The sequence below is a fragment of the Diprion similis genome, chromosome 6 (genome assembly GCF_021155765.1).
Source record: "Diprion similis isolate iyDipSimi1 chromosome 6, iyDipSimi1.1, whole genome shotgun sequence".
Lineage (NCBI taxonomy): Eukaryota > Metazoa > Arthropoda > Insecta > Hymenoptera > Diprionidae > Diprion > Diprion similis.
Window position 1 is genome coordinate 1,851,531 of NC_060110.1, and position 23,541 is coordinate 1,875,071.

General features: G+C 34.5%; 3 protein-coding genes across 8 annotated transcripts; 2 read left to right on the forward strand and 1 right to left on the reverse strand.

Moving 5' to 3' along the window:
* The first annotated feature begins 6,069 nt into the window (after window positions 1–6,069).
* On the forward strand, window positions 6,070–8,521 carry LOC124407081 (eukaryotic translation initiation factor 2 subunit 1). Its single transcript, XM_046882900.1, has 6 exons — window positions 6,070–6,240; window positions 6,504–6,746; window positions 6,979–7,210; window positions 7,312–7,544; window positions 7,887–8,002; window positions 8,196–8,521. The coding sequence occupies exons 2-6, from the start codon at window positions 6,509–6,511 to the stop codon at window positions 8,379–8,381; spliced, it is 1,005 nt and encodes a 334-aa protein (XP_046738856.1). The 5' UTR covers window positions 6,070–6,240; window positions 6,504–6,508; the 3' UTR covers window positions 8,382–8,521.
* A 115-nt stretch (window positions 8,522–8,636) lies between these two features.
* On the reverse strand, window positions 8,637–10,410 carry LOC124407572 (40S ribosomal protein S20). 2 transcript variants are annotated; one of them, XM_046883835.1, is made up of 3 exons: window positions 10,254–10,410; window positions 9,281–9,386; window positions 8,637–8,947 (listed from the first exon to the last, which is right to left on the reverse strand). In XM_046883835.1, the coding sequence occupies exons 1-3, from the start codon at window positions 10,254–10,256 to the stop codon at window positions 8,691–8,693; spliced, it is 366 nt and encodes a 121-aa protein (XP_046739791.1). In that variant the 5' UTR covers window positions 10,257–10,410; the 3' UTR covers window positions 8,637–8,690. The 2 variants fall into 2 exon arrangements, with proteins under 2 accessions (XP_046739791.1, XP_046739790.1); XM_046883834.1 differs by lacking the exon at window positions 10,254–10,410 and having other exon boundaries at window positions 9,281–9,395.
* Window positions 10,411–10,716: 306 nt separating this feature from the next.
* LOC124407568 (sister chromatid cohesion protein PDS5 homolog B-B) lies at window positions 10,717–22,295 on the forward strand. 5 transcript variants are annotated; one of them, XM_046883824.1, is made up of 17 exons: window positions 10,717–10,851; window positions 13,839–13,994; window positions 14,111–14,305; window positions 14,837–15,027; window positions 15,317–15,524; window positions 15,617–16,123; window positions 16,218–16,516; window positions 16,597–16,948; window positions 17,067–17,171; window positions 17,326–17,745; window positions 17,911–18,273; window positions 18,370–18,601; window positions 18,914–19,161; window positions 19,277–19,573; window positions 20,059–20,094; window positions 20,386–20,436; window positions 20,550–21,215. In XM_046883824.1, exons 2-17 carry the CDS (start codon window positions 13,914–13,916, stop codon window positions 20,607–20,609), a joined length of 3,645 nt encoding a protein of 1,214 aa, XP_046739780.1. In that variant the 5' UTR covers window positions 10,717–10,851; window positions 13,839–13,913; the 3' UTR covers window positions 20,610–21,215. The 5 variants fall into 5 exon arrangements, with proteins under 5 accessions (XP_046739780.1, XP_046739778.1, XP_046739783.1 ...); XM_046883822.1 differs by lacking the exon at window positions 10,717–10,851 and adding an exon at window positions 10,858–11,177; XM_046883823.1 differs by lacking the exon at window positions 10,717–10,851 and adding an exon at window positions 11,189–11,394.
* The last annotated feature ends 1,246 nt before the right edge of the window (window positions 22,296–23,541 follow it).

The window sequence follows — 23,541 nt, forward strand, 5'->3', positions numbered from 1 at the left end:
GTACAGTTACTCAAAAGAGTTTAAGATCTACATAACAATTGTAACAATAAATTGTAATAATATAATTCCATTGAAATCTCTTTCAATCTTGTGTATATACATAAGAAGATGAAGACAACTATTACTATAATAATACATCTGTTAAAATTTCATATCAATATCATGATAGCTCGTTTCCACACCACCACGAGGGGTAGAGCATTCAGTGCGTTTTTTTTTAAACGTGGTATCCCCAATAGGCCTATTCCACGAAGAAGATACGTAAAATTGATCTCAACGACATAGGTAAATTTATTTTTGTATGCAATCCAAGTAATGAGAGGAGAAAAGGAGGAATAAGACTCCCAATCATCACAAAACATAAGATCTTCAGAATTCTACAATTCAAAAGCGAAAAATTCATGAAGGATTATCAATAAAATCGATGACAAACAACTGAGCCCAGAATTTGCAAATAGAACAATATTTCACAAATTCTACACCGTGAAAACGAAAAATGTAACTGACTCAACTAGACAGTTTCATATTAATTTTTTGCTCTCCAAAATGCGGCAACCAAATAGCTGTCAAATATTACGATTTGACACTTAAAATTGAGACAATTGATGACAGAAAAATGCTTTGATTATTAGTTTAAGTCGTTGGCATTTAATTTTCACGTAGTAATCAATGATATTCTAAATGTTAGTGTATACTAATATACAGTTATACTACCTACATACTAATAAACTATACACGTATGAGATAATTTCAATACAAGTTTACAGCCAATATACCTAAACCAGACCTAAACAATTGAATGTTGACTTTATAGTGGAGCCAATTGAACTCAGTGACACGGAACAAATGAGAATATAACTAATATTGAAATAGACAAAAATGAAATTAGCTTGCATAACAAAGAATTATGATTGGTGATAAAATGTGAAATTGATTAGCTGAAACAGAGGTAAAGCTTGATTAGCTGAAATAGACAAAAGGTTTTCATTAGCTTGAAACAGAAGAAATGTTTAACTAGGTGACACAGAAAAAACGGTTAATTAGCTGAAACAGAGGAAGGGTTTGATTAGCTGTAACATACAACAGGTTTAATTAACTGAAACAGAGAAAAAGTTTGATTAGCTGAAACAAAGGTTCAATTAGCTGTAACAGATAAAAGGTTTGATTAGCTGAAACAGATGAAAGGTTTGATTAGCTGAAACAGATGAAAGGTTTGATTAGCTGAAAAAGATAGAAGGTTTAATTAGCTGAAACAGACAAAAGATTTGATTAGCTGAAACAGAGGAAAAGTTTGATAAGCTGTAACAGATAAAAGGTTTGATTAGCTGAAACAGATGAAAGCTTTGATTAGCTAAAACAGATAGAAGGTTTAATTAGCTGAAACAGACAAAAGGTTTCATTAGCTGAAACAGAGGAAAAGTTTGATTAGCTGAAACAAACAAAGGTTTAATTAGCTGGAACAGAGGAAAAGTTTGATTAGCTGTAACAGATAAAAGGTTTAATTAGCTGAAACAGATGAAAGCTTTGATTAGCTAAAACAGATGAAAGCTTTGATTAGCTAAAACAGATGAAAGCTTTGATTAGCTAAAACAGATAGAAGGTTTAATTAGCTGAAACAGATAAAAGGTTTAATTAGCTGAAACAGAGGAAAAGTTTGATTAGCTGAAACAGACAAAGGTTAAATTAGCGGGAACATAGGAAAAGTTTGATTAGCTGTAACAGATAAAAGGTTTGATTAGCTGAAACAGACAAAAGGTTCAATTGGCTGAAACAGACAAAAAGTTTAATTAGCTGAAACAGAGGAAAAGCTTGATTAGCCGAAACAGACCAAAAGTTTAATTAGCTGAAACAGAGGAAAGGTTTGATTAGCCGACACATACAAAAGGTTTAATAAGCTGAAACAGAGGAAAGATTTGATTAGCTGAAACAGAGAAAGTTGTTACAAGTACACTGATAAAATCTATGTTGAGTCCAAACATGATATTCGCGGCAACAAAATTTGACTCGATTATTTTTAATAATAACAACAAATTGCAAATTTTTGTAATCGATGTCTATTTCCCTCTAAGAGTTATTGAAGTGAATATTTTGTTCGGCTGGAATTTATAGGTATCAGTGTACTTGTAAAAAAAATTGCTTTGTTGCCCTGGAAGAAAAAGTAATACCATGGTGAAAAAACAAATAATTTTGTATGCCTCATAAATATTTCATAAATACTTAGGCCAAGGTTCTTCGCGCTATCAGTATACACTCTGCGATTTTTATCCCCGCGCGTTGAGCACCGGCTTACTTATGCCGCGCTTTCTCTCATAACCACAAGGTATCAAGTAGACGCGCAAAAGGCGCAGTCAAACTTTAAAACTTGTTTGTTTACAACTAAATTGACTCAACAGCTGAAAGCTAAGCATATCAAGATTGCTTCACTTTCCCACGTACTATTAGCGAAATCGATGCGCAAAAGGCACGAGCAATCGATTCGCATCATCAATTGTCTCACTAAAAGCGCGTCCGGTTTCAGAGATTATTCGGCGCACAAAAAGGCGCAATCGAATGAATTGTCAAAAAGTTTCTAGTATTTAGGACTTGTCGTAAAAACACTGTAGAAACCCAATCCACATCTAAGTGTTTTCAAATCAGATACACTGCGATGCGGATTGTTGTTCTCAGATACGAATCAAGTCCGGGAGGGAGGTTGGAAAGCATGCATTATTGTGTGGCGTGACGGTCGGCGGTCCTCTTCGACGCGAAGTCTTCGAGCTCAGCATCTCTCCCTATCTAGCGTACCACGGAACGCGATAGATAGTCCAGAGATGAGTTTTGCCCATTCAGACTATCACAGAGATTAATTGAATGAAATAATGATGGATAATGACTGATTAATTGAATTGAATAATAGCTGGTAAATAATTGCAGCGACAATAAATGGAAAATTCAACCTCCTTAATATTCAAATAGTGATAAATGACCTAGACTCGTACACAGAGTCTTTCAAGTGTTTGAGGAGAAAAATCTCTGTGATAATTTGACGCTGTGGATTACAAAAGTTAGTAACATCACGGTACATCGCGACCTTCCTACCCTCGCCTGATTCCCAACAGAACCACCCAACGGAAATCGTAAAACAAAATTCACACGCACATCCACATCAAATCCCGCGACGAATCCCAAAACGACCACCTACCTCCCCGGTTACCTATATTCGATCTAAACGATTCTCCATTTTTTCCAACACACATCACTCTTCCTCATTCGCGCCGTGGTCACTGTCACTTACTTTTTCGTTTATAACCTGTAGGGATCAAAATGTTTTTGTACCATAGTCCGCCTTCTCAAAATACAGTATCGCAGTTATATCACGTCCACCCTAATATTGTATGCATTATTTTATAAAATACTGGCTGACTATCGGTACACCAACCTTTTGTAAAATGGATTTAAAAAACATCCTGTATGCCAATCAGCATTTTTCTAAACGAGCTAAGCTTACAGTTGACTGCAGATACTTGTTGCTTGTTAAAAAAATTGAAAATGATTCATAATATAAGATGAAATTTCATTACGTTACTTTATGCTAGACTTTGTAGATTCATCGATTCAACAACAGTGTGAATAACTGAATACATTCAGACCTCAGGTGAAACCACCACTTAAACGACATAATTGTTCAATTCAACTCTAGATTATTACATCAGGAGCGAAACACGATTCGATCTTGTGATTTGCGAATGAGTGATGGTTACCTGTCGCGATGCTCATTCCACATTTAGCAACGTGCAAAATTACTACCTTTAAGTAAGCTACAGTAAATCAAAGTGCAGAAAAACTCGATTCAACTGAAAGTCATGCACCGTTGCGATTGCGAATGAGCCTACTCATGCAGCTAAGAAATCGAAGATTGATGTAATATTATTGTTACCGCCACGCCACGTGACAGGGAATACCAGGGAAATACCCGTAACCTAAACACATGCAAACTCACTAATTTTCACCTCCTCCGGGCTGCTCCACACCTTAAATGCAGTAGTTCTGGTAGATCTCAGGTTGAATCGTGAAGTGACGCACTTTTAACACTGCAATAAGAATATAACAGAATAATATTCATGCAACATACTTTGGTCAGATTTCGTTTCATTAGAAAGTGTCCATTTCAAACAATTTTTTTCCATAAAATTCAGTAATTTTTGATGCACCGATACATGAACCACAAAATCAATAATGGAAAGCATTGAAAATTTACTATCATTTTTACGAAACGTAATTAATGAGTGAATAATATTGAATTTCAACTAAAAAGGTCAACTTTCTTGGAGTGAATTTAGCGTAATAGTGTAATTGAAAATCATCTTGATCATGTACCTGTTTTTTATTTTTCAGCAGTACTGAGGCCTGGTCAGAAGTTGCGTTTTATTTTTCGATGTTTATTGCTGGCCGCAATTCAAATAATCGCGAACCTCGATTAGTCTTGCTGCAGCTTATTTCTGTAATCAGATAAAACACTATATGTAAACAATGCATCCTTCAGAAATCAGAAACAATGATTCAATCGAAGGTCATGCCTCGCGCAAGGTCCATTTTATCAACCCAATTCACTATACTATCTATCTCCTGATTGCAATAAAAAAAGTAATGCGCAAGTTAGATTATTCTGAAGAATGATCGAGATTACTGTGGAAAAACCAATCTCTACTGACTGTTTAACTCGCTGACAGTTTCGTAAATTCGGTATCGGCGCAGCCGGTGACCGTTAGAATCTACATGAATAATTCGTAATATGTACCCAACTTCAAATTGCTGATTTCATATTGAAAGTTTTTTCAACAGTCAACATCGAATAGTTACCAAAAATGTACAGTCAAAAAAACAAAACACAACACCCTGCAGCTGAGGCAATTTCAAGTTACACGTACAATGTTTAAATGCGACAAATGTAACTCACCTTCAACGATTGCAGGCTGTTTTGTTGTTACTAACACTTTGATTCTCTGAGTCACTTTTCAGCATGTTGCGTAGTAATTACAGAGTGTAAATTACTAGAAATATGCACTGATTATTATAACACTGCGATTTGGATTCTGAACACTGAAGTGCGCAGCTCTCTTCGAGCTATTTGAATCGCAGCAAACTTTGCTCTTCCGACGCAATTGCTGGCGACTGCCCGCGAACACTGACTGGACCCGAATGAGCGCTGCCTAGATTAGAAATCTTAGAGCGCTGCGCGACGCTTGCTCGCCTTTTTGACCGGTCTGTCTACGCTGCGCACGGCAGTTGCGCACAAGACAATCAGATTTTGCATTTCGCAGCGGCAGTCGTAGATTTGAAAACCACGAACGGAAGGTGATGGGAATTTTTGTTAATGTATGTAATGTATTTTTTGATAATGTTAAGAGAAATTCGCCATCAGACAAGGATCGACAACTTTCTTTATCAAAACATCGACATCATCATACGTGCAATCGGATGACGATATTGATGGAGGCAGAATCCTCGATTAATAATTTTGTGACCTGCGACCGCAATTGCTAGTTTTTTTTTTTTTTTTTCAACACATTAATTTTTGTAAGTTTCAAAATTTTTACACTTCAAATTTGCATGGAAGCTCAATGTTTTTAGTAGACGTCGAGGATTAGTTAGGATAAAATGAAAAAGGTATATAAGTTACAATTTAAAAATATTGGTATATTTTTTTTTTAATCGAAAATTTTCGAGAATCTTCTCTTTGCCGTTGAAAAGAAAAACAGAATCAGGCCTCAGCAATTTCAGAATACGCTCAACATATGATAAACGCCGCTGGACCAATCAAAGAACAGCATTAAATGGAAGATTAGCCTTTCGTTCGTGAAACGCGCGACCCACGCTCGATTTAAATGTCCCAAAATTTCGATTTTTTCATTCGTATTAAACATAACGAAAAGAGAGATTTTCACTATGCATATAGACACAATTATTATCTAATGTTCACGGTAGAAAGTATACTACCGAATCAGATTTCACACGAAAAAAAAATTTGCGATTGGGGTTACTGAAATTTTTTACCCTACAGGTTGAGAGCACAGAGCTCAGTGTTTGCTTTGGTTGAGAGTTGCTGTTTGCCACTTTCATCAGCCTGTCTATAGCCCTTCTGTTGCAAGCTCCCGATTCCACATGGATTATAAGCATATTTGAATAGACCTTACAGTTTCGAGTGAATTTCCACGGCTTAGTTAATCCTACTTTTATTTTTATAGGCTCGATAAAATCTAGGTAATCTCAGATTAGTATTTATATAGATAATACATATTTCGTACGGCTAACCTAAAAGATAACCTTTAAATTTGGCGAACCGCTTCCATATTACGTCTCTCACCCATTTCATGTGGAATGTTTGCGTGATGTTAATATAACCTCACCTTACCGTGTTCGTGTTGTATATGACAACTTTCCGTAAAATGTCTAGCCACCAATTTTTTTGAAAGAATTATTGCTGCTACATTCTGTGATAAAAAAATTTAATTCTTCTCTTCCAGCCAATATGGTGTTGTCCTGTCGGTTTTACAAGGAGAAATATCCTGAAGTTGAAGATGTGGTTATGGTCAATGTACGTAGCATAGCTGAAATGGGAGCCTATGTTCACTTATTGGAGTATAACAATATCGAAGGCATGATTCTTCTTTCTGAATTGTCAAGGCGACGTATTCGTTCCATTAATAAACTCATCAGAGTTGGTAAAACGGAACCTGTTGTTGTCATCAGAGTTGACAAAGATAAAGGTATTTATAATTTATGACTGATTGTAATTGATACCAATCCATACTCATAATGCCAGTTCGGCATCTTTCAGTGATTACTATGTTCAAAAAACCTTATAGAATCTCAGAATTATTCATAATCTCACCGAAGTTTAGGGTACACCTTAAACAATACATTCAAGTAGAAAATTCAATGTGCTTACCCATTCTGATTCTTCGTGTAATCAATTTTAATTTTGATCCTCTTTTCAAGGGTACATTGACTTGAGTAAGCGGCGAGTATCTGCTGAAGATGTAGAAAAATGTACGGAACGATTTGCCAAAGCTAAGGCAGTAAATTCGATTCTACGACATGTTGCCGAGCTATTGAATTACGATAGCGACGAACAACTGGAGGAATTATACCAGAAGACAGCTTGGTACTTTGAAGAAAAATATAAAAAACAGAAAGCGTCAGCCTACGATTTTTTCAAACAATCAGTATTGTAAGTCTCGTCTTTGATTGCAGTTACTATTTTTCGAATTTGAGGAAATTGCATTAAAAAATGAAATACTGAAGACTGTGAATAAAAAATGTGTATTTCAGGGACCCTTCCATCTTGGCTGAGTGTGGCTTGGATGATCACACCAAAGAAGTATTGTTGAACAATATCAAGCGGAAACTCACATCTCAAGCTGTCAAGATTCGTGCTGATGTTGAAGTTGCTTGCTACGGTTATGAAGGCATAGATGCTGTCAAAACTGCATTAAAAGCTGGCTTGGCTCTGACGACAGAAGAGTTGCCCATAAAAATTAATCTAATAGCCCCTCCGTTGTATGGTACGTATCTGATTATTATGATCGTTAACCAGTAACATATTAAATCATTTTACACTGGCAGTAAAATGAAGTGCAATAAGATTTTTACTGATTGCAAGTTTGAAAATCAGAAAAACTTCTTTATAAAATTGTACTTCTTCAGGTAAAGAATACAAATGAATTATGGAAATTTATTTCGAATTTTCTGTTAATACTTTGAATAATCGAAGCATGGAATGTATGCTTACAAGTATTAATCAACCCGATTTGATGAACAGATACTGAATTATTGCTACTTCAAATATCGTCAAATATTCTCCTTATATCATTAGGCGATTCAATATTAATTTTCTTACATTCCAGTCATGACAACCTCAACACCTGAGAAACAAGACGGTTTAAAGGCATTGAATGATGCCATCGAGGTGATTAAGGAAAAAATTATATCCCTCGGAGGTGTATTCGACATTCAAATGGCTGTGAGTTTTCAATTATAAGCTTATTGGAGATAGTGAGTTTGAAGAAATTCAATTTCAAATAAATCGTACCACTGTTGTATCGATACATGACAAAGTCTAAGAATATTTGGCTCTATTACCTTCAACAATAAATAACCAAATCATTGAAAGTTCCAACAAGTAGATCTTGACAATTGTTGTACCATATTTTCAGCCCAAAGTCGTGACAGCAACTGATGAAGCAGAGTTGGCAAGACAAATGGAACGTGCTGAACTCGAAAACGCAGAGGTGGCAGGTGATGACGATGAAGAAGAAGTTGAGGGAATGGGTGACTTCAGTGGGGGCGAAGAAGGTGAAGATGCGGAAAAGGGCGGTAACGATTCTCAGGAGGATGATTAATCAACATGAGAAACAAATGGATTTGCATTCATCCTTTCCTACGTGACTACGTCTGGCAAATAACTTTATCAAGTACAGAATAGCCTTCATTGACTTTATGATACAAGATTTTACAAATAAAGTGAAAAATACTGTAAGAATATAATGAATGCAATTTATCTAATACCTCCATCGTTCCCTCCTACGACGCTGCTAATTTTCAGCTTCCTACGTCTTATTTTACAGGTACAGGGAATAGTGAGACAGATACACGTGTTTTCTTTTTTTCATTTTTATTCAAACATTTTTTTGAAATTTTATTTCAATAGTTTATTCGTCAGCAATGGTAACCTCAACTTCTACACCAGGTTCAATTGAGATGCTGGTTATTTGCTTCACGATTTCAGACGGAGAGTAAAGGTCAATTACCCTCTTATGAATTCGCATCTGGAAGCGATCCCAAGTCTTCGAACCCTCACCACAAGGTGTTTTACGCGTCGTAATTCTAAGAATCTTAGTTGGCATACGGACAGGTCCTTTCACCTTCAGCTTCTGTTTCTTAGCTCCAGTGATAAGCTCCGTACACACTGTGAATTTTCAAAGAATATTAGATTTAAATGCGATACTAATTTTTAAACTTTATGCAAACGTCTGTGTCTAAATTTATAATATTTATATTTTCAGTTGATCATTTGTCTTTACCACATTTCAAGTTTTGGGTAGTTAAAAAGGATTAGACTTCAAATTGAATATGAGTTTAAATCTGATGGTTTTAAAAACAGTACACTTGAATAAATTGTACAGACCTCTTGCTGTACTATATAATTTATGTAAGAATTGCAATAATGAAAAATGTCTAGGCTGTGCAACTTAATTTGAGTAATTAAAAAAATAAATATTAATTATATTTGCTCATTTACCTTTCTCAAGGGAACGGACGTTGCGCGAGGTCAACGTAATACGGATACGATGGATCGGTGCAGTTTCCTGACCAGGTTTCTCTGGATTATCTGTCTTAAGACTTGCCTGAAACATTTCACAATCATTTTATTGTATAATCTTGATTGACTTTTGTAAGATGGTTAAATCATGATAGTTTTAAAAAGTTTTCCAAGGTACTACTGATTGTGACTAAATACACAAGGCAATATTGTTGAATTTATTATCTTTATACTTTGAAATAAAAGAATTCAAGTGTTCAGACGTTGTGGGCTTATTATAAAATTCTCAAATTACACCTGGTTTCGTTTTACTGTAGAAATGTGACTTTGTTTTTGCAACAATCCATATGCAAGAAAATAAAATGCGACGGAAACTTTACTTTATTAAGTATATTAAGATTGATAGATCACAAAAAAATCTTAATATTTAACGGATTTAAGAAAATTACGATTTACTTTTTTTCTAAATTTACTTTCTCCGATGATTAGCTTTAGGTACCAACAGGTACAAGATTCAATTTTTTAGTCAAAATTAATGATAATGCGGTCAGGATTGAGATGGACGAAAAAAAAAAAAAAAAACAGAGTTATTGGGCTTTTGAGAGAAACGGGTTTTTTCTCACCCTAGTCTTGGACTAAAAGAGATTCCCAGCATTCTGAAGTCAACGAAACAGGGCTCAACTCAAGACAGTCGTAAAAAATGACAATATTTCGAAATCCAAAAAAATTCGTTGCATGGATTAGGATTTCATAAATTTACAAAATAACTTCAGCTGGATCGTCGTTTAACGACAGTCGAATATGTGTAGCGATTTGAGGTTCTAAGAGGCATACATGGCTAGAGACGCCGCCTAACCCAACTTTGGTTTGGCGAAGTTTATTGCGCGTCGTCGGGAGTTTCGAGAAATAAAGTCAACCTTTTTGAATGCTCCGTGAAAAAACGTTGGCTCACCATTGCTGCGTTTGATTCCCGGTCGAGATGATCAATTTGAAATAGAGAAAAATTGATCAGCGCTGAACCAGTTTACGTACACGTCGCACGTGTCCAACAAGAAAGAGTCCGACGTTTATCGGGATCCGGAAGCTGGTGTGCGGAGTATCGACCGATATCTCGATGCCGTTACCTATCTGCCCGTGCAACTTCGATTTATGAAAGAAATATGGAATTTTCAAGATATTGAAGGGGTTCAATGCCGCCGAAGCGATCCAGAAATATTCCGACGAGCCTGCTTGGTAGTTTTTTTATAAAAATATACAAAGTTTCTTGTCCCGTTAGGAGAACTCTGAGGTCGAATATTTACAATCGAATTCGAACCTATGTATGGTTTGCTATTGACATCCCGCAATAAATATTACCACTGATACACGTAAACTGCAACGACCGTATTTAACGAATGTATTTTGATCCGATGAATTATATTTGTAAATTCGTGAGATTTTTCGCTAGCATGTATTTTTAATAATAGAGGAAAAGTGATGGCGGATTTGCAGTCGATAATATAAATTGCCGAGGATTGATAACTCGTCCCTGGACAATTTTGACTTTTCGTGTAAGAAAGCCTTTCCTTACGTGGCCATGCATAGGTAACTTCAGGGCATTGAATGCTCTGTCGCGTCCTTTGACACGGTTAACCGTTTACAAAACTGATTTTGCAACGTTTTTTGTGATATACCAGGTACTCTATCATGCCTAGCGTGTGTGAAAAATCCGTGAAATTTCGGCAAATCCTCGGTAATCGAGTTTAGTGGTGAATGTGAAGCGCATTGTTTTTACCACGTCAAAAACTGAGCCAGTGTCGTGTGGTAGCCCGACAGATATATTTGCTTTATTGATATTTTGAGTGTCAGGCGTTTTGGTGTCTATGCATATCTTGAGGTAAAATTTTCCACTCTAATATGCACTATTGGTACGATTACATCGAGCACTCGACTGATTCGATTTCGTAAAATGGCATTATCTCGTTAAAAAAATGCACTATTGTTTACGTACCTGCCGCAATCATTCACGGGCTGCCGACATAACCTCTAAATAGTCACTCGATATGTGTCCCTTGACAAGTTTGCTATCACATTGCAGTGATCACGCATCATAAGTGAGTAGATTTTCTTTCGTGTAGGAAATATCCAATTACTCTACAATTAAACTAAACAATCGACCGTATGTATTTAATTTTCTCTTCGTTACAAAATCAAAATTACTCTACTTTACTACTTTAATCACTAGCAAGCATCGCTTCAGTATCCCCAACTCAAGCGAAGCCTTTGCTTTTACTGGTCAAATGTTTATGCACCATTTCAGCAAACAAATGATTCTTTGAAAAGAACTTTTTTCTTTTAATAATCACGCTAACAGTAGTCCGGAAGCATAATATAACTGCAATTGCTGCTTATTACATTACTGCTTTTACGATATTGCCCGTTGTCTGAGAAAAGTCGATATATTTTCAAGCTTAGCTCGCTTGTGGTTATCCTACTGGTTCAAAATGTATTAGCAATTATAGCAGGTTATAAAAGAATATGTTACATTAAAAATTTGTTTTGTAAACTTCTTTTAAATCAGTTCGAAATATGTTTGAAAATCAATATTTATCAAATGCTAACTGCCTCATGTGAATATTTCTGGAGACTTTCTGGGAAGTTTTTCAGAAGTAGTTTTTAAAAAAAAAAAAGAAGACTTTCCCCACTCTTGTCGTTTATACTTGTTGAATATTCATAATATTTTATAGTTTTCGATGGATATACAGGACTGCTATTGTAGCAAAACATTGGTCAATCATTTCTGTAACTTCTTGTATGAAACTAGCAGCCAGAGTTAGCAGCAACACTTGTTAAACTTTTTTGAAATAGAAAAATGCAGTTTGGTCTTATCCTCGTAATTCTATGGAAATATTGGAAGTTCAAGGTATTTTACAAAATTTTGATTTTCGGACTTCACTATCTTATTTCAGTGAATATTAGAACGTTCGGCTGCTAATTTCAGCTGTCAGCTTCAGCCTTGTATGATTTTCAGTTGATCAAATATTACAAAAATCATACTAAAAGGAATGATGTGCCTGATGAATACTTATTGAATTTTTCTTCTTTGTTTTATGGCTTAGGATGTTTTCTTAGATCAACTATCCTTGCATAATTGAATTCATTTTAGTTTTGTTCCCTACCTTATGTCTTGTAAGTATTTATACTAGGGAAACTAATAATGGCGATTGCATTCAGATTCCTTAATACTTCTACAATTAGTCGTTATATTCAATTCATACCTTTAGTTAATCCGTTGAAAAGATATCCTACAAAAAATTTCAATTTTTATAAAATATCTCAGCGTACTGTTTACATTTTATCCATCCACCAGACGTATTCAAACACTGATTATTTCTTTGTCCAGCAACAAAGTATTTGACAAGTAATACACATCAATAATTGTTCAATGAACACTTGACTTTTATAACGTGATTTCATAGGTTCAAATAATGCTTGCAATAGAAATTACACATACAACTTGTATAATGTAAATTCCAATATAATGTGATCCTGAATACAATCCAACACGATATCTTTTTTTAATTTACTTTTTATTAATTGAATTGTATTAGCTTTTGAAATATTGGATCATGCCTCATAGTAATTATTTAAATTTTGGATGGAATAGACAGGTAAACAAAGTGTACCGTCATTCGCATATTTTTTTATTTTACTACAGCATTTGGTTCACTTATTCATCAATCAAATGTACGTGAATAAATGCGATTTATTGTCGCGAATATAATTCCACGGTCCAATGACACAATTAAAAACAAAATCGATAAACTAGTCCAATTTTGGGCTAGACTGAATTCAGGAACGATCAAATGTCTCACTTAAATTCATCACTAACGTCTGGTCGCTAAAGGAAAATTCAAGCTTCCTTCTTACTTGCGCATATCCAGTCATCAGGATCTATTCTTTAGGCATTGTACTTATCTTATTGCTTCAGTTTTTTTCAATTTCAATAAAATTGTCGAAGTTTTAGAAATATTTATAATCCAATGTGAAATTGATAATTGCAACCACTTTAGCAATTGATCTGCTTGAATAATCACATCAATTGTCTATCTGACTGTACCGAAATGAAATTTTCATAAATTTTCTGTGAAGCAGATGTGATAAATGTATATTGATATTTTAATTTTTGAACAAAGCATACTTTTTTATTGAAGAAAGGTAGCTAGCTTTCCAGCTAGAAAGGGTCATCATAATTCATAGTTGCTATTGATCAGGGAAACCGGGGAAGTCCAGGAATTAGTTAAGAAATTTTATGGCGGTGTGGTAAAAGGAGGAAGAATAAAGCTTTTTCCATGAAAAAGAAATTCTAAGAGCAATTTGTTTTCCACATGCTCCCTTCCATGACTGTTAAATAGATCATAAATGTGTTTTTGAAAACAGCATTTATTGCTATTTAAATGGTATCTACGTCATATTATCATACAGTTTATAGTTCCTACAATTACACTATCCCGATCGATGAACTTTTCTAAATATTTGTTTACTTCATATTTTGCAGAGTTTGGACGGTGTTTTAGGCTACTAATTACGAAGAAATTTTTTCTCAAAACCCTCAAGGAACATAGCTGATAAAATGTCAGAAATAGTTTACCCCCAAGGGTGCAGATCCGTTACGGAAGATCTCGGTCCGGATGAATTAATCAGACGTCTAAAGGTAAATAACATTTTCCATGGCTTTGGCGATATTCAATTTAAGTGTAAAATTATTTCTGCACAAAGATAATCAACTTTCTGTTGATTTACCAATGAAATTTTTCAAACTTTGAACAGACATTGGCACATACCCTGCAAGCTATGGGTCAGGATGAGGGAATGTACCAGCAGTACATTCCATTGGCTTTACACTTGGCCGAAGATCATTTCCTCATGCACCAAAGTAAAGATGTACAGTTATTAATTGCATGTTGCATTGCTGATGTTCTCAGAGTTTATGCACCTGAGGCTCCGTACAAAGACGCCGACCAGGTAAATAAATAACATAATTCTAATAGAAAATATTAACATAATAAAAATTTATTTTGGTTCAAATATCTTATTATATTGAACGGAAGATGCAAGAATCAAATAATATTGAATCTAAATAAGAATAGTTGTGACAAATGTCGACAAGCTTATTAAAAGTCAAGTATATCAGCTAAACTGAAAATTTCATGAATGTTTTCTGTTCATTGTGAATTATAGGGAAACACGTAAAAATATGTATGGATTTTAAATTATGCTGGTAATTGTGTCATCTGATCTGTCTCTGACAGATCATTATTTTATGCAACATGTGTTTTGTTTTTCCACAACACATTTACAAAAAGATTAACAATAGATTAGCATTATTTCGTAGTTATAGATATTTAAATAGCATTGAATATATTATTCATATTTCTTGGGTGTAACACTTGGCAATCAATGTCTCATACAATGGACAATTGGACGTGTAATCATTTTATCGACTTGTAATCCACTTACCTAATATTGGGCTATTATTGTTTTTTCATTCAATAGGTGAAGACAATATTTTTATTTCTCATCAAACAACTGTCAGGTCTAAAGGATCCAAAAGATCCGGCATTCAAGCGGTACTTTTACTTGCTTGAAAATTTGGCATACGTGAAATCTTTCAACATGTGCTTCGAACTGGAAGATTGTCAAGAAATATTCTGCGCGTTATTTTCACTCATGTTTAAAATAGTCAAGTAAGTAGTATTTAATTAGGTAAATTTGATTACATTTCAGGATCAAACTTGCACTTTCCTAATACATCGGAAAATTTTATATAGCGAGTTTTACTTACTGCAAGAAACTAGATCAATTAAATTTTTCTTAGTTTCTATGTGAATCAACAGATTTTACGAATCGAGTTAGCGGATTATATGTTTAAATATTCAGTATGTTGTTTGGAACACATTTAATATAAAACAGCTCCAAATGACGATTGCATTAAAAAAAAATTGTACTAAAATATTCACGTCATTACCGTTACAGCGACGAGCACTCTGGAAAAGTAAAAAGTTTTATGCTGGATGTCTTATGTCCACTTATAACGGAATCGGATATAGTTGGAAACGAGTTATTGGACATAATTCTGATGAATATTGTAGAGCCAAATAAGACTCAGAAAAAGAATGCTTACCTGTTAGCAAAAGAACTTGTGATTAAGTGCAGTGACACTCTGGAACCATATATTCAAGCGGTGAGTAGACAGAGAAACAGCGAAAGATTTTTTCAAGTTTGACAAATTTCAAATGTCATTAATAATTATGTGAAAATTCAATAATTTTCCAGTTTTTTAATCACGTGCTGATTCTTGGAAAGGAAGAGAAAGGTCTACAGATATGTAAAAAAGTGTATGACTTAATATATGAATTGAATCACATTTGTCCCAGCGTTCTGCTATCCGTCCTTCCACAGTTGGAATGTAAACTGAAATCATCTTTGGAGAACGAGAGGCTGGGTGCCGTAGCTTTACTTGCTAGAATGTTTTCAGAAAAAGGATCGCAGCTAGCCATACAGCATACCCAGCTGTGGCGAGCGTTTCTAGGTAGATTTAACGACATAAGCGTATCAATTCGCATAAAGTGTGTTCAGTATTCAATGCATTTCTTACTGAATCATTCGGAGCTCAGAAAAGACATTACCGATACATTGAAATTGAGGCAACATGACGCAGACGAAAGCGTAAGGTACGAAGTCGTCATGGCAATTGTTACCACCGCACGAAGAGATTTTGAAGTTGTGTCAGACAGTGAAGATCTGCTGGAATTTGTGAAGGAAAGAACACTGGACAAAAAAGTAAGATTTATTATACAAACAGTTTTTTTTAAGGCATTTTGGTCAAGGACATGTGTCAAGTTTGAATTCTTAATAAATTACACTTAATTTGCAGTTTAAAATTCGGAAGGAAGCTATGTCGGGGTTGGCAATGATTTACAAAAAGCATCTCAACGACGCTGACGTACCTCAAGCTACAAAAAAGGCAGTGACTTGGATTAAAGATAAAATTTTGCATGGATATTACATGGCTGGAATGGAAGATAGATTACTTGTCGAAAGGCTACTTAATACATGTTTAGTACCGTACCAACTAAGCCCAGAAGAGAGAATGAAAAAACTGTATCACTTGTTGGGAACTATCGATGATCATGCATCAAAAGCATTTGTTGAGCTGCAAAAGCATCAATTAGCGTAAGTAGATTTGTTCAAATTCCACTTTTAAACTCTAGGACAAAGCGATATATATTTCATCCGATATTCTTTCGCAATAGGGTGAGAAGATCTGTTGTCGAATGGGTAGAGATTACAAAGAAGCCAGAATCTCCCAGTCGTGACCGAGACTTGTTGGCCAAAGTTTCACAGATATCACGTTTCCTACCAGATCCAATGAAGGCACAAGAATTCTTACAGAAATTTAGCCTTCATATGAAGAAAGACCCGACATTGCTTCAAGGAATGGAAACCATTGTACAACCTAATGTTACCTGTAAAGAATGTGCAGAAACTACCAGTTTAGTTCTAAAGAAGCTGGGTCAACCGGTTATGACTAATCTATACTACAACACAATTAAAATGTTGTTAGAGAGAGTGAGCTCAGTCATGATAGATGAAGAAGCAATTCGGGTAAATATATTGAAAATTTGGAAAGCAATATTACAAGAATGAAAATCATTGCATGTAAATGTATATGACCTGAATCGTGTAACGAATATCCTGAATTTCAAATTTTTTTCTTTTTTAGGTATTAATTGGATATGTCTTGGACTGTTTAAAAGGAGGTAATGTCATTGAAGAAGTCGGATTAAATCCAAACAACGCTGGTGAAAAGGGATTGAGATTGCTTGTGGTAAATAAATTTGATTAATTACGAAAATCTAAATAGTTTTCATCTTCTCAGCTAAAATCAGAATTATTATTTATACCATATTTTTCGCATGATCGTAGATCTAACTTATCGTATCATGTACATACAAAATCAAAAATTCTCTGTCACCTTTTAGATGTTATCATTCGTTTTTGGCCCACATTTCCTTCACGCCGATATACTAATGCGTTTGGTCAACTTGTTGGAGCTTGATGATGAAATGGTCGCACCATTGGTTCTTTCTATATTCACGTTTTTGGGAAAATATAAATCACTGTCTGAGGTGGCTCCTGACATAATGAACCTCATGGTCCCTTTGTGTAAAACATTCGCTGAAACTGGCACTCCGAAACAAGCCAAACAGGCAATCAGGTGCTTGTTTGTTAACATGGCGAACATTCACGATTCCATTTTCCCCGAAATCATTGAAAGGATCAAAAACACACTCTCACCAACTTCAGAACATTACCGAACGTCAATTGTTACATTGGGACATATCGCCTACAATTTGCCTGACAAGTATCAAATACAAATAAAAAACATGGTCTCCAGAAAGGTAAGTTGATTAAAAACTTAATGCAAATACTTACGTCGTTACATGAAATCAATCAGAACGAAGTGACATTATTTAAAGCAATAGAACCTTGTGCGTTCAACATTTCATACTTATTTCGAGCGTTTCGAGTAACAAGATTTGATGGTGATCATTTTAACATTTCAGATCGTCAAAGAACTCCTGGTGAAGGAAAACAGTGAACAAACTACAGATGTTATAGAAGGTGATTGGTGTCGAGAAGATCAATTACCTGAAGAAACGCGTTGCCGTTTAGAAGCATTGAAATGTATGGCCAGGTGGCTGTTGGGACTTAAGAGTGACGTTCTTTCCGCCCAAAAAACATTCAGAATGCTTAACGCATTTGTAGTAAATAAAGGTGACCTATTGCAACAAGGCAGATTAAGTAGAGCAGAGATGAGCTGGCTCAGATTGCAGGCTGGGTGCTCGATGCTTAAGATATGCGAGCAGAAGGGAGTAGGAGATCAATTTACAGCGGAGCAATTCTACAATCTATCCCAACTCATGGTTGTAAGTTCATGGAGCAGCAGCATTAATCAAAAGCTATAATAAAACAAAGGAGCAGCTCTGACACTGAATTGTTAAAATTAAATACGTTATTTTCAGGATGAAGTCCCACAGGTCAGAGAAGCTTTCGGAGGTAAACTTCACAAAGGTCTGGGCAGAGGGATACCAAATAAATGCTTACCCCTTGATTTTATGGGGTATTATGCACTCGCTGGTAAAGAGCAAGATAAGAGGCTGAAATATCTTTTGAAAACATACATGCAAACAGATATTAACAAAAGAAGAGACTATGTAAAAACATTATCACTGGGAACTGTGGACAAAGCGATGGGTAAGGAGAACAATTTATTAATTCTTTAAGAGATATTCAGAGGCTATAAGAATGTTTTTGTTGCATCTAAAAGTAGAGACAAAGTTCTGAAAAAAAAAAATTGATTTCATGAGAGGTGTTGGAAGTATAAAACGGAAGTTTGGAATGTTAACGCAGTAAAATTTGAACAACAAATGAGTCACCCACCACATGTTGTTGTGACCTGAAAAACATTTCTGAACAGATAGTTTAAAAATTTGGCCCCACTTAAACAGGGATACTCTTTGGTACTGATCATTACCCTACCTTAATGTATTTATTACTTGCCTCCAGGTCAATTACCCCATATTCTACCTGACTACATGCTGGTATTTGCGGTCCCAATTCTGGCACACGATCCCGAGTTCACAAACTATAATGACACGAGCCAACTTAAGGTCATTCAGCAGTGTCTTTGGTACATTCTGGAGCCGTTGATAACCAAAAATGAATTCTACTGTTACGGATTTTACAAAAACCTGATCGAGCGAATGAAAAGTCACAAGGATGCGTTGAAACCAGAGGATGACAATGTCAACTATGTGAGCAAAGAGTCACGTTTGTTTGAAATTGTTTCGCGTGTGATCAGAGAACTTGGCTTCTGTAGCCTTGCCTAGTAATTAATGGATGAACTATAATCTTTATTTTTTTTTCCAGAAATTATGGGCCGTGTGTGATTTAGCTATGAATGTTATATTTTCGAAGACAACAAACTTTGATTTGAAAGAGTTCCCGAGTGAAACCCGCATTCCTACAATGTATTTCAAGAAAGCTGATGAACTCTTGGCAAATTCTAAAAATTACCTGCCTGCTGAAATGCAAGTAAATATGTCCAGTCCCAAAGCGAAAGGTCTACTTCACAATACACACATCGGTAGTGACAGACCTCAACGTAGGACGAAATCAAAACAGCAAAAGGAAGTAGGCATTGGACCGAATGAGACAGACGCTAGAGTAAGTCATTTTTTTAAATCGATATAGTTATTATAATAGTTACATTGCCCAATAGTATGAATGTTGAAATCAAATCGCTGTATTTAAGACCAATTGTAATATTTGAGGCATTTCATTACATTTCAATGTCCACCGGTTAATTCAAAAGATGTGGGTCTCTTTTGAGCAAGTCTAAATCATATTTGAGATGTTCATTCTCGAAAAAATTGAAAGATAAATCAGGACTTTGTTTCAACAGATAGTTTTGTGTAAAAAAAACAAAAACAAATTGGATCTAATCTAAGATATCGTAGATATTATATTTGTTTCTTGATCGACGTTATTTGAACGCTATCATCTAGTATTTCATAAGAGTGTCAGCATTTTTCATTAATATTGAAGCAATAAGTACTATTTAGTATTGCTACAATGTAGTTAATTTTTTTTCAATTCTGTGCATCCTACATATAACATGTTATATACACAATGTTAATCTGCGTTTCAAGCTGCAAATCGGAGAAATGGAATGTATTGATGCACAGGTAATGATGCAATTTGCAGTAAATTTTTTATCTTTCCTCGAATTTTTTATTCTACTTGCTTGAGGTGGGGCTTTAATGTATTTTGTGGATGAAATATAGGTATTCGAAGATAAGTCAATTGAACATGAAAAAATATCTAATATCCCTTTGTATGTAAAACGTTGAATTATATTATTGCGAATGGATCTGTACACCCAGTGTGTCATTTACTCCAGATAACATGCAGCATGGCTTAATTGTCGCTTATCAGTATTTATTTTGTAAACCAACGGTACTATTTATTACTTACAGCCTGCAGAAGCATCAGAGACCAGAATCCAACTTCCTGGATTGGATGACGAGGTATGCTAAAAGATGTGATAAAGACAGCAAGTCTCCAACTACACATCGTTTATATCAAAATGAAATGTTGAACGAATTAAGTGTTATATTTTTGGATTTTTTAATAATTTCAGATCGAAGAACCACCGGCCAAAAGAATGCTCAGAGATTCTGATAAAATTAATTTGAAGTGAATCAAGAATGTGTGCGGTTGCGTCGTGGGAGAGGAGAGGGGGGTACGGGGATCGATATAATACAGTAAATATATGAGAAAAAAAAATCTGAAGAAAAAAACAGTTTACAAATTAGGAAACAGAATATTTTGGTTATACACAACAATTATTACACCTAAGTCGTTCGCGTATTTCTAGAAGTTTACCCGTTGATGTTATGACGCACTACACTTGATGGCTGACACATATTTGTTTATAATTCATAAAACTCATTCTTGGGAAAACTTGTAGGACAATATCGCAGAGATTCCTTTAATAAATAATTTTGCATTTGCGTCAGACATATGAAATTTAATTTAACCCCAACGTATTAGGGTACGTTCCGTTTTTTTAAATATATCTTAAAAAGTTTTGTACATGCGAATACGTGTTTAGGTATTATTCGTGGTACCCTCTGGCTGTGTTATGAATATATGAGTTGACATCATCAAATTCATTAGTTGATTGGATCCTATCATAACTTAAGCATGAATTTAAGACTGAAACAAGGTTTAGGTAGGATTTTTGAACTGGTCTCGTTTAGATTCTTTCAGTTGGTTTAATCTTCTGTTAAAAATTGTCACATACCTAAAAAAGTAACTGTTTTAAGATTAATAGAGTTGAGGATAACACACTTTACATTTCATAGTCGACCATCGTATTAAATGTTCAGTTTGTAATATTTTATGAATTATATACTGATATCTGTCAACTTTTGAGGGTGTTTCATTTCCTTAACACATTAGGCTAGGTGTCTTGATAACAGAATCCCTGCATATAAATGATCTATTTTACGTTTATTTTTTCTTCTGTCAAGAGTCAACTTTTTTCTACATTAAGCTAGTATGATAACAGCCAAATTGCTGTCGATTAAAGCTTGCACAGTATTGAGCTCACGAGAATCTGTTGTTTTACATTATACAAATTTGATAGTTCTCATTGGATAAGTTTATTTAATTTTATATTAATCTTGAATGAAAGAAATTCGCCATTCAGTCAGTATCTATTGGTAGTCGCGCTTTATGTAAGCTAAAGTTGGATCACCAGAGATTCGAATAATTTTAAAGTCATCTTGAGTTATACTGGAAAGAAATTAATTTATATTTTGGGACGTTCCTTGTTTACCGTTAGCTCTACTTTTTTACTTATTCAAGTATGGCAAAGATTTAAGCTGATAATTTAGGCAAATCTCTAGTACTTAGATTGGATATTTCTCGATGATATTTGAAAAGAATATCAATTACCAATTTTTCAACCACGTCCAATGCAAATGCGAGCTTTAAAAGAAGTGACACAGCTTGGTTGGCTTACTTATAATCATTTCTCAGCTAACTGACATGTTCGAGTCAGCTGAGTGATCCAAAGTTGTTAATTTCTATCAATATTATGATTACTATTACTTCTATTATTATGTAATGAAAGTCCTGTGCGATGACATTTGCTGGAAGTTTTTGTCTACAAGTCTTGTTTACCAATAAATGCTTGCAAGATTTCAGTAACTATTTTACATTAGTGATTTAAGAGTTTCTTTTCTGCTAATAAATGGCTAGATTGGAGTAGTTTTGTGGTTGGATTGTTTTTGCTAATAATTATTATTAATGACGTGTAGGTACAAAAGTTCACAGGACAGTGCTACATGATAATAACTCCTACTTTACAAGTAATGGATTTTAATCGTGCTCGGATACATTCACATTCAATATAAGTATAGAATAATGAGTTGTACAAGATGAAAAAAAACGCATTTCACGTATTAAAAGTGGTTCATAAAAATTTAACTATAATTTAGAAGAAACTATTCGTCACAAGATTCATGCTGCATACTTGTTTCGTACCATAGTAAGGGTCCAAGCAAGACTTCCCAAGAGATTCCCAATTTGATCACATATCAATAATTGGACATAATATTATTTTGCATTTTCATATATTCATTACCATTCCAGATGGTATCCAACGCTTGTTATACTGTACACTGATAGCTCTTCATGTTTGTATTATTACATATTTTTGTCTCATAGCTAACAGCGAGTGCTAAGTTATTGCTTTTATGTTTGATGATTCTTAGGTAATCGGTTTTGTTTATGCCTAACTTTAATTAAGTTTTGCCTCATATATTCATTGGTATAATGATGATGTATAATCGATAGACAATAGAACTTTTTCTTGGTTGGTAGTCTTATTTGTATGAAACGTGATATACATAATAGTTTCTGTATTTTATTTGCTAATAATACCCTAAGTAATTTATAAATTCTAGCTAACCGTTTGCTGAGAATTAGCCAATCCCATTCCTGAAAAATATGTCAACCTTTGCGAATTTGATTAGAGTTGAGTTTGGTTGTAAATTAATGTTGAAAAGAATGCTTTGTCGCCAATTTTTATCATCCTACATGTATGGTTCTTTCTTGCTGAAAATTACATTTACGTCTTTTACGATAAGATAATGCATTATTTTTAGTTTTTATATAATCATTGCCCAGCTAATTGCAAATTGTAGATATTTATGAGTGATCATATGAGCTGCAGCATTGTTGTGAACATTCTTTACCAACATTGCAAGTATATTCAATGTTTATAAAAAAAAAATCTTATCCATTTTTATTTAAGTATTTTCAAATTTCGATATCGTAAACGTATTTTCGTAAAAATTTTGAGAGAATAAAAGTTTTGCACAGGCCTAGTTCTGATGACATTTTTTTTTTTTTTTTTTTTCTTCTTACCTGAACGGTAGAACTATTATTGTATTAAAGAACATTAAATTAACTTGAATGTAAGTATGAATGAAATGTATTAATTGTGAACAATGATGGATGAATGTGTTTATTGTATTTACGCAACCTACAAAATAAAAAACAAGATAAAAACTTAGTATCTATTGACAGATTTTACAGTATTTTGCTTTTTCATAGACCTC

What these genes read in the sequence shown, in the direction of transcription:
- LOC124407081 (XM_046882900.1), top strand. Translation starts at nt 6,509, where the DNA reads ATGGTGTTGTCCTGTCGGTTTTACAAGGAGAAATATCCTGAAGTTGAA. An exon ending in CAGAGTTGACAAAGATAAAG is followed by an intron (nt 6,747 to 6,978) that starts GTATTTATAATT and finishes CCTCTTTTCAAG; the next exon opens with GGTACATTGACTTGAGTAAG. An exon ending in TTTTTCAAACAATCAGTATT is followed by an intron (nt 7,211 to 7,311) that starts GTAAGTCTCGTC and finishes TGTGTATTTCAG; the next exon opens with GGACCCTTCCATCTTGGCTG.
- LOC124407572 (XM_046883834.1), bottom strand. Translation starts at nt 9,395, where the DNA reads ATGTTTCAGGCAAGTCTTAAGACAGATAATCCAGAGAAACCTGGTCAG. An exon ending in CGTCCGTTCCCTTGAGAAAG is followed by an intron (nt 8,948 to 9,280) that starts GTAAATGAGCAA and finishes GAAAATTCACAG; the next exon opens with TGTGTACGGAGCTTATCACT.
- LOC124407568 (XM_046883824.1), top strand. Translation starts at nt 13,914, where the DNA reads ATGTCAGAAATAGTTTACCCCCAAGGGTGCAGATCCGTTACGGAAGAT. An exon ending in AATTAATCAGACGTCTAAAG is followed by an intron (nt 13,995 to 14,110) that starts GTAAATAACATT and finishes AACTTTGAACAG; the next exon opens with ACATTGGCACATACCCTGCA. An exon ending in TAGATGAAGAAGCAATTCGG is followed by an intron (nt 16,949 to 17,066) that starts GTAAATATATTG and finishes TTTCTTTTTTAG; the next exon opens with GTATTAATTGGATATGTCTT.